This window comes from Patagioenas fasciata, chromosome 22 (assembly GCF_037038585.1).
Source record: "Patagioenas fasciata isolate bPatFas1 chromosome 22, bPatFas1.hap1, whole genome shotgun sequence".
NCBI classification, from domain to species: Eukaryota; Metazoa; Chordata; class Aves; order Columbiformes; family Columbidae; genus Patagioenas; species Patagioenas fasciata.
The window spans coordinates 939,383-950,930 of NC_092541.1; the positions used below are offsets into that span (position 1 = coordinate 939,383).

Sequence of the window (11,548 nt, forward strand, 5' to 3'; positions counted from 1 at the left end):
TGGATTCTTTTCCATTCAGATATTGATTTCAACTAAGACACTAAAGATTATGATACCTATGATGGAAACACTGAGCGGCAAAGACTGAGATATATTGCTGCCCTTTGGGTAGCCTGGCCAGATCTTTCCATGATTTAAAGATGTTGAACGGCACAAGGACAGAAGATTACACCTCATAGTCTTCAGATGCGACCTTAGAAGATGCAGAACGTTTGCTCCCGGTTACTTTCTGTCTTCCTGTGGCCTGAGAGGGAGCCAGTGCTGTTTTACAGTGGTTTAAATTGCCCCCAAAATGTCTGTTTGGACTGTCTGCTGGCATAGCCAGTGCTGCTTACCTGGCCCTGCGAGACTGGTGGCTGACAGTGGAGCCTTTTTATGGCTGCTTTTTGAATTATCTTAGGTAGATAACAGTTAATAAGTGACTATCCTGGGCTTTCTGTTATCTCCAGTATTTTCTTACTTTGGTCAGGATTTTGTGTTCAGAAAGAGTTAGAATTCCATGCTACGGTAGGGTCTTGCAGATTGAATTTCATACATGCTCTGCTTGGCTCAGCCAAGAAAGGAGCGATCTCTTGCACACAAGTAGTGACTGTGGCTCTAAATAGTTCTGTGAGTTTATAATCTGTAGTTAATTCACCTCTGGACACGGTATATTTAGCAACTATTAACAAAAATCATAGAATCGTAGAACAGTTTGGGTTGGAAGGGACCTTCCAAGCTCACTTAGGCCAACCCCCTGACTGCTGCGACTTGTTAAATATTGTGGAGAGTGGCTTGGCAGCCGCATCAGCCGCTTCCCTCAGGACTCTGGGGTGCATCTCACCAAGATTTCTGTCTGTTCAGGTTCCTCAAGTGGTCCCAAACCTGATCTGCATTTACAGTGCGAGGGCCTTTGCTCCCCCAGTCCCCGTGTTCCAGCTCATCCACTCGAGAGCTGCGGAAGGAGAACTTGCCAGTGAAGACCAAGGCAAAACGTTGTTGAGTGCCTCACCTTTCTGCTCATTGTTGTCACCATTTTGCCAGCCTTCCTCATCCATGGGGGGTGCGCTTCTCTGACCTTCAAATTCAGAGGTTTTGGTTATCAGTGTTGTCTGGGGACATCGTAAATATTGAGATGATTTACCAAGTTCTAATTGTTTTATCACACAGGTTCATAGCCAAGAACATAGCGAGGCTGCAGCACCTGGGGATAACCCACGTTCTGAACGCAGCGGAGGGGAAGTCGTTCATGCACGTCAACACGAACGCAGAGTTCTACGAAGGCTCAGGCATCACGTACCATGGCATCAAAGCGAACGATACTCCAGAATTTAACCTCAGCCGCTATTTTGAGGAGGCAGCTGATTTTATTGAGAAAGCACTTTCCCAAAAGGATGGTAAGGCAAACTGAGTTATCTTTCTACCACGTTTTCTGTGCATATGTTTCAGAGCAATTTCTTTTACCATTTAAAATAGGGTTTTTTGCTCAGATTATCAGCTGAACAACCAAATCAGGAATTCAGATCAAGGGTCTGGATCATCGACACAATAAGACACTGGAATCTTCTGTCTAGACGTGTAGTTCTCCAGTATATGGCAGATGGGAGTCTGTCACTGTAGGGTGACTTTGACAAGTGAAACAGCTGCTGCATCCTATAATAGAGCCTTTCTGGGAATATGTGTTCTTGAAGTGCTATGTCACCTAAACAAACCAAAACAGGATCTAAAGTTTGTTTTGTGACACTACAAATGAGAAACTAAAGGCAGAAGCGATACAAGTAATGCATTGCTGAGGAGTACTCACACAACCTGCTATCTGGTTGGTTTTCTTCCGAATGTTCAGGAAGGATAGAGACTGTAGCCTTGCAGCTTCTATTATAGTAACTCATCACGTTATTTTATGTGATTATTAGCTCTCTATTCTCTAGGACTGCAGGAAGGCTGGATATTTGTGGTGCTGTTGATTGCCACATTACTTTACAGTGTGTTTCCTCAGAGCAGAAATCCTGGGACATAGTGCAGTGGGCCAGACGGTGTTTGTTGTCCGACTATTTCTACACACCAGTTATTTCTACATATGCTGCATTTCTGATTAGAGATTTGCCTTGGGCTAAGAAGCCTCTGCAGCTCCGGGCAAACGTGGTAACGGGCTTTTCGTTGCTGTGGTTCAAACAAGTTGTGGTCATGATGAAAATACGCGTGTATGGTTCATCTGTTCTCTTGGGTCAGAAATAAATTGACTCTGGAGAGTAGCTGGGGCCAGATCCCCCCTGCATTTGGGAAGGGGGAGATTTCTGTGCCTGGAAAAGCAGGTCAAAGAGGAAGCAGCTGAGAAGCAATGAAATCGAGTTGGATTTCTCAAAGGGAGCGGTGGCCTGATTTATTAGTGTTGGATACATCCCTACAGGATTTATCCATGCGATGCGTTGGCCTTGGCTGGACACCATGTGCCCACCGAGCTGCTCCATCACTCTCCCTCAGCTGAACAGGGGGAGAAATGTATGACAAAAGGCTCCTGGGTTGAGATGAGGACAGGGGGATCACTCAGTAATACAGTCACAGGCAAAACAGACTTGACTTGGGGAAATTAATTTAACATATTACCAATCAAATCAGAGTAGGATCATGAGAAGTGAAAGCACGTATTAAAACTCCTTCCCCCCTGCCCCTGGCGCCTTCTGGGGTTCAACTTCACTCTTGATTTTCTCCTCCTCCTGTCCCTCAGCAGCACAAGGGGACGTGGGTGGGGGCTGTGGTCAGTTCATCACGTTGTCTCCGCTGCTCCTCCCTCCTCACTCCCTTCCCCTGCTCCAGCGTGACATCCACCCTGCCCCAACTTCTCCAGCATGGCTCCTTCCCTTCACGAAGTCGCTGAAGGACTAACATCATTCCATTTTACATCCTACCTATTTCGTGTTGCTTTTCAAACGTATATTCCAGTATAACCCCAACTGTGACCCATCTCCCCTGCAGGCCAGGTGTTCGTGCACTGCCGCGAGGGCTACAGCCGGTCCCCCACGCTGGTCATCGCCTACCTCATGCTGCGCCAGAACATGGATGTCAAGTCTGCGCTGAGCGCCGTCCGCCAGAAGCGAGAGATTGGCCCCAATGACGGCTTCCTAAGGCAGCTCTGCCAGCTCAACGAGCGGTTAGTGAAGGAAGGCAAACTGAAGCCCTAGAACAGAGGTTCTCAAACCATCGGAGGACGTTTGAGGTGCTTTAGGTTCCCAAAGCCCAACCACCAAGCTAAATCACGTCGCGTGAGGGAGAGAGAATTCCTGCTCTTGTCTGATGAAAGTGTTTCTCGAACTGTGGCTCTGTTGTTCAAGATGGCACAAAATCGTGGTGCCGTTCGGAGCTGTTGCAGTAGAGGGGTGTTGTTAGAGGGGTAACTCCCGTGATAACAGCCGTTCACATGTATTTCAGGGCCCCCTGCAGACTCTATAGCGTATGTGGTTTGCGTTGAGTGTGATTTATTTAAGCCTAGTCTCGTATCTCACCGGAGCACCAGTTTCCGAGCGCCCCAACACGTCTTCACTCAGTCTTAATTCAAGTACTGTATTTTTTAAAGCTTCTTTTTCACGCACACAGGTGCCTAAAGCTCGACTGTAGGAGCTTCCAGGGATGGAGCAGCATATATAAAATGCACAGATGCACTTGCTTGTAAAATGAAGCGTACGCGTTGTTGTGTTCAGTGTGGATTTATGCAATACACAGTGTGTTAGTAAAGCCATTCAGAGCCCGATCTTGATGCACACTGTATTTCCAATAGTATTTGTACCTCTTGCTGTTGTGAGTGACGTGAAATAGTCTGATAGTAAATACCTTTATATTTTTGTTTTGAAGTCATACTAGAAAAAAATATCAAGCGCAAACATTGAGGAAACGTGAGCAAGGAAGAAATAACGTCTGTGTTTTGGAGCGCCTGTGCTGGGTGTGTGATAAAGTCCTGCATATCAAACACAACGCCGAGGCTTGGATCCAATTACCGTGTCTCTCCCTGCTTTCCTGTCACTACTTCAGTAGCACCACGACCCGTTTACCTCAGTATAACCGATTCAACAAACGTTTTGTAACAGGAGGGTGGAGAGGGATAAATAAGACAAGGCTATAAATTGATGTTAAAAATTGAGATCTAAGGCGGCGCCTCCTATTCTGAGTTACTGATGGGTGACTCAGTAGTGAAACCATTGCTAGTTCTGCTTTTAGCGGAGGCTAAAAATAGGATGTCAGGTGGATCGCACCCGTCCTTTCAGCGTTATCTCACCGTGTAACAGCAGTCACGTTGCACATTCCTCTGCCTATTTGAGCTGGCCAAGAAGAGCTCGGATGCCCCTACTCCATAATGATACGCTGTATACGTCTGAATTTCGGATTGTGGAAGGAAAGATTGCTATAAAGATGGGAATGAGAACTTCCTTTGCGTGTAATACAACATGGAGAAGAAATGGAAGAAATGCACCTTTTTATTCTTCCGAAGTGACCGCGCGCCTGCCCTTTGCCGAGAGCTGTTCTGTACAAGCACGCTGAGGAGGGAAGGCACTTTTTAAACCAACGATGTGTTGCAAATAGCAACACTACATTTTTGGGATTGAAACCTCTCGGCTACAGCTAAAACCGTGTCATCTGCATTTACGTTAATATGTTTATCCTGAATACCAATGTGGTACTTTTTGTGTAGGTAGCACTCTGGAGAAGGGATGTGATCTCTAAAACATGCATATATCATAGAACAAACGTATCTACCCCATCAAATCCAGCACAGTGAAAGAAAAAGTCAATAGCTTGGAGTTTTTATACTTAAGAGTTAATGAAGTTGGAGGGGGAAGAGTGGAGGCAAGAAGCGATCAGCATTTTATAGCAAGGAACAAAGAAGATAAGAGAGGTATCTCCTGAGGATTTGTTTGTGAGAATTCGTGTCCTATTCGTTGCTTCTATTCTGCAAATAAATCCCGGAAATCAGTTGAGTTGTGGTTCTTTGGTTTGTTTCGCTGTCTCTTTTTCATGAGCTGTAATTCCAGCAGCCGAGGTGGCTGCGGGATCACTCACCAGATGGAGCTGTTGGCTCGTTGTTCCTCACCAGACAGTCTAACAACACTGTTGAGTGAATCCAACGCGTCCTTGCCTCCCCCTGCAAGAGCCAGGCTGTCAGAATGATTCCCGGTGAATGTGCCGGTCGCTGGTGGGAGCAGATCCCCTTCATTCCTGGCTGCTCTGAAGAGATCACATCGGAGCACTCAGTCTGATGGACTCGCACGGCACTGGGGCTGGAGCTCAGGAGGCTGAGGGTCCGTTCTGAAAGCACCCTCGGTACATCCTGGTTTCCCCTGTGCCTCACGAACAGTACAAAGTCAATTATTGGGGGGGGGCTGACCCCTTCTGCTTTGTTGCAGAAAGTCCTATGAGCAGGAAGTGGATACGGGACACAAAGGGATGTTTTTGTAGTTAAGGATTCTGAATGTCTGTGGGATGTGGACTCTTCTTGCCTCTCTTAGGCTTGTGGACAAGAAGTTTTAAGCTGGAGGCTAAATGCAGCTTCTGATCCTTACCTCATAGATTTTTTTCCTGGTATTTCTCGCAGCGTGTAATGCAGACACATTAAGACAGTTAACAGAGGGGATTAAGTACTTAGAGAAGCTGCATCAAGGAGAATGTTACGTTTTATGTGACCGTTAGTGCTGTCGCCGCTGTTCTCTGCAGTTGGCCTGTGCTGACACTGAGAGCTTTTGGAAAGGTTCTCTAGGCAGACATTACATGAAAAGATGATATTAACAGAAACTGAGCTTTGATAGACGGATCCATCTAATTCTGACGGCATTGAAGCCGCGGAGCGCGCAGGGTGCAACGGGGCAGTGATTGCCAGCACTCAGCTTTCGTCCTCTCCCGTTCTGCTCTTCCGCTGGGCATCGTCCACCAGCCGCAAGGTCACCGCTGGTGGATTCCAGACCAAGGCGGTGCTGCTGTCCAACACCAAGTTCAACAACAAATCCACAACAGAAACCCAACAAAACCTAAAAAATCCCCCCAAGCCCACACGATTTTGTTCATTTAAGGGCCATTAGGAGACCACACATCAGCACTTGCAGAGAAAATACGAATATTGCAAGGCCTGGAAGCAAAGCCCAAGATCATTGTGTAACTCAGGCCTGGTCGCCTCGCCTGTTCTGTGAAGGAAAACCCAAATAACCCCCAAACCAACCAACACCTGTCCACCATCACCACTATCATCTGATTTTTGCAAGGAAGAATTACATCAGAAAGAAGATTTTACAACACGACACATGAACACATCTTGGGCATAGACGCCCTAGACGTAAGGTCCTCAATTCTATTGGCGTTGGTCACATCATGAATGGGAATCGGGCCCCTCCTGTTCCTGCGTTTAAAATGAGCCAACATCCTACGTTCAACACCTGTGCGGAATGGGAGTGGAAGCAGGAGCATGCGATCCATTTAAAGCCTTTTTTCTTCTTTTCAATGATAAAAATGTGAGGGAGAGCCCATCAAAAAGCGTGACCTACAACACCCTCACCAACATAGCCCAAGTAGCTTGTTTTTTAAGGAAAACTAAACAAAAGTTCTTCTGCAAAGCTGCTCTTCCCTGTCTCTCCCAGAAACAAAATTTAGAGCTTCTTGTTTTGTAAAGGAGACAAAAAAGCTCTTTTCCCTCAATCTTCACCTGCAGAGGCTGAGAAGCCACAGCTGCTGAGCTACAGTTTCTGGATGTGCTTCCTTTGCACCGGGGGGGAGCCAAAGCACAGCAGTGAAAACAAAACCCTGACAAACGTTTGCAAAACACAATAGGCAAAGATTCAAATACGGAGGCAGAAGCGGGTTTTAATTACACTGTTGTCAGAAAAGAACGACCAAAAAGCAGCCTCGTCAGGCTGCGATTCCCGGCGGGCTGGGCGCAAACGTGGAGCCGGGGATGAGGAGGTTTACACCGAAGCTGTAGAATATTGTCACCAACCCACGCCCACACACCCAGTGTATTTCACGCTGACAAAAGCTGAGATGAATGAGTTGCTGTCTGGCCCTTCCCACTTTGTGTGGCCATTGGCTGGCCGGGCTCTAAAAAGGATTTAAAAAAGGGGAATAATGTGCGTTTCCCGGGATGTGAGCCGGGACGCTGAGCCGGAGCTGCCACCATGCAGCTCTCCTGGGCTCTGTGCTCCGCCTGCGTCCTCCTACAAATCGCGGTTCGGCCCGTGGAGGGGTGGCAGATGTTCAAAAACGACGCGACAGAAATCATCCCCGAGACCGCCGAAAACACGGAGCCGCCCGCCGAGCAGATCCCCAGCGACAACAACACCATGAACCGGGCGAAGCACGGCGGGCGACACGTGCAGCCGGCGCCAGACCTCAACGGTAAGAGAGACAGCATCGCCAGTGCTGGTTCGGACGGTTTGTAGGAGAATACTGCCTATTGTACATGCTTATTAAAACCTCCAGGTGTTGGCCGAGTGCTGTGAGTGGTAGGGAGTCACAGCTACTGACGAAGAGCTGTCAATGAAAATGTCAGTAGGGATGTAGCGGAGTTTACTGCTGAAAAATGGGGTCTATCTGTTCAACAACCCTTAGGTACTACAATGTGCTCATGATCCCCGCCGTCACCCGCTGTCCCATCCTAACGGCAAACAGAGAAAGATGGCTTGGGATCTTTCAGTGCTTGCAAGCACAAAACACAGAGAAATTTGACTTATATAGAACACGGAAATGTCAGCAATATCTCTTACAGGGGGATTAACTTTGCAATCTGGGAATCAGTTTGACTGCTTCAGCAGCACTGACATGCCTCGTAACATCTCGTCACTGCGTTTGGCCAGGTGTCCAACATCAATGAAATATATTAATGAAATAGAACGAGGGCAAGTGTAGAGTCTTGAATCTGGGCAGGAACAACCCCAGGTTCCAGTGTAAGTTGGGGAATGACCTATTAGAGAGCAGTGTAGGGAAAGGGAGCTGGGGGTCCTGGGGACAGCAGGGTGACCATGAGCCAGCACTGGGCCCTTGTGGGCAGGAAGCCAGTGGGACCTGGGGTGGGTTAGAAGGGGTGGTCAGTAGGTCAGAGAGGTTCTCCTGCCCCTCTGCTCTGCCCTGGGAAGACCACCCCTGGAATATTGTGTCCAGTTGTGGCCCCTCAGTTCCAGAAGGACAGGGAACTGCTGGAGAGAGTCCAGCGCAGCCACCAAGATGCTGGAGGGAGTGGAGCATCTCCCGTGTGAGGAAAGGCTGAGGGAGCTGGGGCTCTGGAGCTGGAGAAGAGGAGACTGAGGGGGGACTCATTCCTGGGGATCAATATGGAAAGGGGCAGTGTCAGGAGGATGGAGCCAGGCTCTTCTGGGTGACACCCAGTGACAGGACAAAAAATTTAAATGTCTGTGCAAATGCTGTTCTGTCGCTAACGACTCAGGGCCAGAGCTCTCTTTGATGCACTAAGGAGGGAAGCACCTTGCGCAGAGCGAGGAGAATTTCCCCAACAGACACAACCTGAGCTTTGAGGATTTCCACCGCAAGTAGAATTGCAAAATCACAGGATGTTTTGGGCTAGAGGGACCTTCAAATGTCACCTTATCCACCCCTGCCATGACAGGGACATCTTCACCAGCTCAGGGTGCTCAGAGCCCCGTCCAGCCTGGCCTGGGGTGTCTCAGGGATGGTTCATCCACCACCTCTCTGGGTACCTGGACCAGGCTCTCACCACCCTCAGGGCAACAATTCCTTCCTCATGTCCAGCCTGAATCCCCCTCCTTTAGTTTCAAACCATCACCCCTTGTCCTACCACAACAGGCCCTGCTCAAGAGATGTCCAGCTCGTACCTTGCTCAGAGCTCGATACCTGCTACGAGAAAAACAAAACGCTTTCTCAAGGGTGGGAAGAAAGTCGTAATTAACGTGTCTCTTGTCCGCAGACGCTTCCGACTTCAGCTGCAGAGAGATGCGAACCACCCGCTACCTGAGCGAGGGCTCGTGCCGCAGCGTCAAGCCCGTCAAGGAGCTGGTTTGCTCGGGCCAGTGCGTCCCCTCGCACCTGCTGCCCAACTCCATCGGCCGGGGGAAGTGGTGGCGGCAGAACGCCCCGGATTACCGCTGCGTCCCCGCGCACAGCCGCACGCAGCGCGTCCCCATGGCCTGTCCCGACGGGGAGACTCGGACTTACAAATTCCGAGCCGTCACGGCCTGCAAGTGCAAGCGCTACACCCGCTACCACAACCAGTCCGAGCTGAAGGACTTCGGCAGAGACACCGTCAGGCCCCAGAAGAACAAGAAGCCCCGTCTCTCCAGGGCCCGGAGCAGCAAATCGAACCAGCACGAGTTAGAAAATGCTTATTAGGAGGTTGCTCTGAGGGATACGGCCCAGCAGCTCTGGATATTTTACGAAACATCGGGCGGTATGCACTGATGACGTTGTGACTGCAGCACGTTCCAACTCCTTCTGCTAAGCTGGGTCACAAGGCTCACGTAGTCATAAAAGTTATCAGATTACAGCAGTTACGGTCTGATAAGAGAGTGAGATAAACCGAGCTGGGGGCAGCAACACCTAAATTGGGTCTGAGAGGACGCGGGATGTTCCCGGGAGGTCGTGTGGCTTGTACGAGTAGGAAGGCAGAGGGAAGCGAAGCTGTTGTGGGGACAGTTGTGCTTGGTTAGAAGTCGTTCTGCTCACTTTATGTGAAAAGAACCTCGAGATCCCTTTCCCTCCTTTCTGAGCGCCAGGACAAGCAAGCGATTGAGCAGCACCACCAGAGTTCCTGCTCCGAGCTGTGGAAGGCAGTGGTAGGAAGCACTTCAACAGTTCTGGTGACTGGAGTCAAACTGCTGGGAAATGATCTCCTGTGGGGTCCTTAGCCCCGGCTGTTTCCCCTACACACAGAATATCAGGGTAGGACACTCATGTTCTCAAAACTAAAGTGGGGCAAATCTAGTTCATACTTTTAATTAAAAGACTGTAGGGTCAACAGACTCAAACCTGAGATTTGACAACTAAAAGCGTATTTGGTTTAGGGACAAGTAAACACATTCTACTAAGTGGAGCAGATTTATGATTCTCATGCTCCTCTCCAACCAGATAACCTACTGATGCTTGTCCTGCAAGCAGCTAATAATGTGCGTAATTCAACATTAAAAATACCGATTATTCCTTATTTCCTGGAACACAACAGGCTTAGATGTTTCAGTCTACATTTTCTGTTCTGTAGAGTCTGGATTACGTGGCCACACACGCTTTGTAGCGCTAAGACCGTGCAAGCCAAGTTCTGGGAGCGAGGTGCTGGTTCTGCGCTAAAACTGAACCCCTGCTAATGCTCCAGCCAGGATCCCTCTAGAAAAGCCTTTGCTATGTGCAGCTTTACTTAGCTTCTCAACATTCACACTGCTGTTTGTCTTCTTACACTAAAGAATATGATTAGGAGGTGACTCGTCACACGCTGTATGTATCCTGTAGGATCGCTGAGCCTGGTGTCACATAAGCGCAGTTTGGGGTGGACCCAGTTCCTCACTGCTGTGATTTTTTATGTAGCCTTCATGCTGAAATCATATAAATGATGGAAATTTGTGATGGTGATAGATCCTTGCGATTATCTTATGTGGGACCAGCGCCTCGAGAGAAAAGGTGAGATGCCCAGAGAGTCAATCACGTATTTATTTTTTCCTCAGAAACTATTTATGCAGTGTTTTCCTTGTAGAGGACGAGCACTAATACAGCTTTGAAAATATTAGTCTGTTCTTTTTAATTTTAAACACGTTGTTAATAAAGTAGAATCAATGATTAATTATAGGCGGACTCATTGATACTTATTGCACTTTATCGGAGGCTTCGTGCTGCATTCCAGGCAGCTCAGGAGCATCGGGACCGACGCGGGTGAACCAGGGATATCCATCTCCAAACGTTTCACCTCAAAAACACCCAACAAACCACCAAAGAAACCACAAAACACAACCACAAAAAAACCCCAAAACCCCACCAAAACTTGTACCAAAAGTTTCCTGCTCTTAAGCTGCCGCTCAGAATCTCGCAGCGTTCTGACTTGAAAAGCCGCAGTTGGTCCTTCGCGGGTTCCAGAGCCTGTCCCGGGGCCCTGGTGACGGGAGCGCGGTGGCACCGGCACCGCGGGGCTGCCTCCCATCCTGTTCACACCGCTGCCCTCCGGTTTCTCACCGCGGGGTAAAACTGGGTTAGCTGAGCACATCTGCTCATCCTTCTGCAGTTTTACTCCCGAAATGGTCCCTTCCCACCACCTCTTTCGCGATACGAGTTATCGGGAGGGGACCCAGAAATGGCAGCGTCTGCGAACTGCTGGGAAAACCAAAGCATGGGCTCTGGTACGAGACAGAAATGCAGAGCGTGGGTTACTGCGCTGATAACCCATGGCAGTTATTTAGGGACGCGCTGTATGGAGGAGACGCCACGTCTACCTGGGGCTGAGAATGAGGGGGTGCAGGAAACTTCCGTTTGTTTTTCACACCAAATCTCTACATTTCCACCTTTTTTCCAAAGGAAAATCTTGGTGCTGTGCACAGAGGAAACAACAGAAACCAGAGCCACTTTACACTTGTCCTCACACCCGTGA

The 11,548-nt window shown here is 48.8% G+C and overlaps 2 protein-coding genes across 2 annotated transcripts in view; both read left to right on the top strand.

The window, feature by feature from the left end:
- Positions 1-4,941, top strand: part of DUSP3 (dual specificity phosphatase 3) — a 7,545-nt gene extending 2,604 nt beyond the window's left edge. The window contains 2 exon segments of the mRNA XM_065856053.2: positions 1,150-1,376; positions 2,953-4,941. Of these exon segments, the coding sequence (XP_065712125.1) occupies positions 1,150-1,376; positions 2,953-3,158 (433 nt within the window). The 3' untranslated portion in view covers positions 3,159-4,941.
- A 413-nt stretch (positions 4,942-5,354) lies between these two features.
- SOST (sclerostin) lies at positions 5,355-10,753 on the top strand. Its single transcript, XM_065856321.2, has 2 exons — positions 5,355-7,347; positions 8,891-10,753. The coding sequence occupies exons 1-2, from the start codon at positions 7,128-7,130 to the stop codon at positions 9,310-9,312; spliced, it is 642 nt and encodes a 213-aa protein (XP_065712393.1). The 5' UTR covers positions 5,355-7,127; the 3' UTR covers positions 9,313-10,753.
- The last annotated feature ends 795 nt before the right edge of the window (positions 10,754-11,548 follow it).

Excerpts from the sequence above, each read along its gene's own strand:
- SOST (XM_065856321.2), top strand. The coding sequence starts at position 7,128 with ATGCAGCTCTCCTGGGCTCTGTGCTCCGCCTGCGTCCTCCTACAAATC. Across the intron at positions 7,348-8,890 it reads GCCGGCGCCAGACCTCAACG|ACGCTTCCGACTTCAGCTGC; the intron begins GTAAGAGAGACA and ends TCTTGTCCGCAG.